This window comes from Ictalurus furcatus, chromosome 3 (genome assembly GCF_023375685.1).
Source record: "Ictalurus furcatus strain D&B chromosome 3, Billie_1.0, whole genome shotgun sequence".
NCBI classification, from domain to species: Eukaryota; Metazoa; Chordata; class Actinopteri; order Siluriformes; family Ictaluridae; genus Ictalurus; species Ictalurus furcatus.
The window spans coordinates 36,984,259-36,985,566 of NC_071257.1; the positions used below are offsets into that span (position 1 = coordinate 36,984,259).

Sequence of the window (1,308 nt, forward strand, 5' to 3'; positions counted from 1 at the left end):
CATAAAATTGAGAAAATTGTAATTTATCAAAGCGTAATGGTGCTGAAATTGCAGCTCCGTGAAAATGATGGCTTTGTCGCTCATTTAATTTCAGATTCTTCTGTATTTTAAATAGTGTAAAGTGCATTTCCTGTTCCTAACATCACTTCCTGTTTTCTCTGCTCTTCCCCTAGAGGACGCCGGTGAGCAGCGGGGAGGCGTTTCGATGGTTCTTCTAGTCCCAAAGAAACACACCGTCATGCGACATTATTCAATAACTGACTTGAAGAAATGGATTTAATGGTTCGAGAACCTGAAACTGAAACCAAGCGTCGCCGGAGGAACGACGGAAACCACAGAAACGAGAGACAGACTGTAAGAGATAGAGAAAGGAAGAGAGAGAGAGAGAGAGGTGGACGAGAGAAGGTTTAATTCTGTAATTTGTTTATTTCTTGTGTAATTTTCAGTGTCTCTGCGTGTTCAGTGTCGTGGCTGTTCGAGCTACAGATGCTAACTTATAGACAATCAGCACCCGGAATAAACCATTCAAATGGAATATACCATTCACCTGGAATACACCATTCACACGGAGGACGGCGTGATCACGCTGAATGTCTTGGAGCTGTGAGTCGAGGTGACTGAAGGAGAACAGGAGGACATCTACGAAGCTGGAATAAACCATTCCCGAGGAGAGGGGGGCGGGGGGGGATCAGATACAATCTGTCTGTCTGTTCATCATATGAGCCTTCTATCCTTGGTTCTATCCTTCTATTTTTCTGCTCTCTGTCTTTATCCATGTAGCTAGAACAATCCTTTCCAGAAGAGAAGAGAAGAGAATCTGATAGTCTCTCTCTCTCTTTTTGTGTACGTAGACCAAACCATTTCTCAACATTGGGGAAGATCGGATTTTCTGATATACTATTTGTCTAGTGGTCCATTTACCGCTCTGTTCATGTATCTGTTTGCACATCCATCCATACATCCATCCATCCATCTATGAATGGAACAAACCATTTCTGATCAGAGAATGATCATTTATGATCTACCTACAGCGTCCCACGATTGTCATGTGACCTTATCGAACGACTGTAACGATGTCATCGATGTGATATCACGCACAGACTCGAACAGTCGCCTCGACAAACCGCTGCCGGACGATACAGACGGCGGAAACGCGATCGTACGCCAGACCTGCAGCAATAATCGGGAAATTCTTCAGAGTTTCAGTTGATTTTATGCGCCGGGACGAGAGACGCAGCCAATCACGGTTCTGTACTTTTCCTTTAATTTCCCGCTGTTCGGACGTTACGCAGGGCATATTGTCTTGCT

At 44.3% G+C, this 1,308-nt stretch overlaps 1 protein-coding gene across 1 annotated transcript in view; it reads left to right on the top strand.

The window, feature by feature from the left end:
- Positions 1-1,044, top strand: part of cxxc4 (CXXC finger 4) — a 30,092-nt gene extending 29,048 nt beyond the window's left edge. Inside the window, exon 2 of the mRNA XM_053622234.1 lies at positions 174-1,044. Within this exon, the coding sequence (XP_053478209.1) occupies positions 174-218 (45 nt within the window). The 3' untranslated portion in view covers positions 219-1,044. The remainder of the gene's footprint in view (positions 1-173) is intronic.
- The last annotated feature ends 264 nt before the right edge of the window (positions 1,045-1,308 follow it).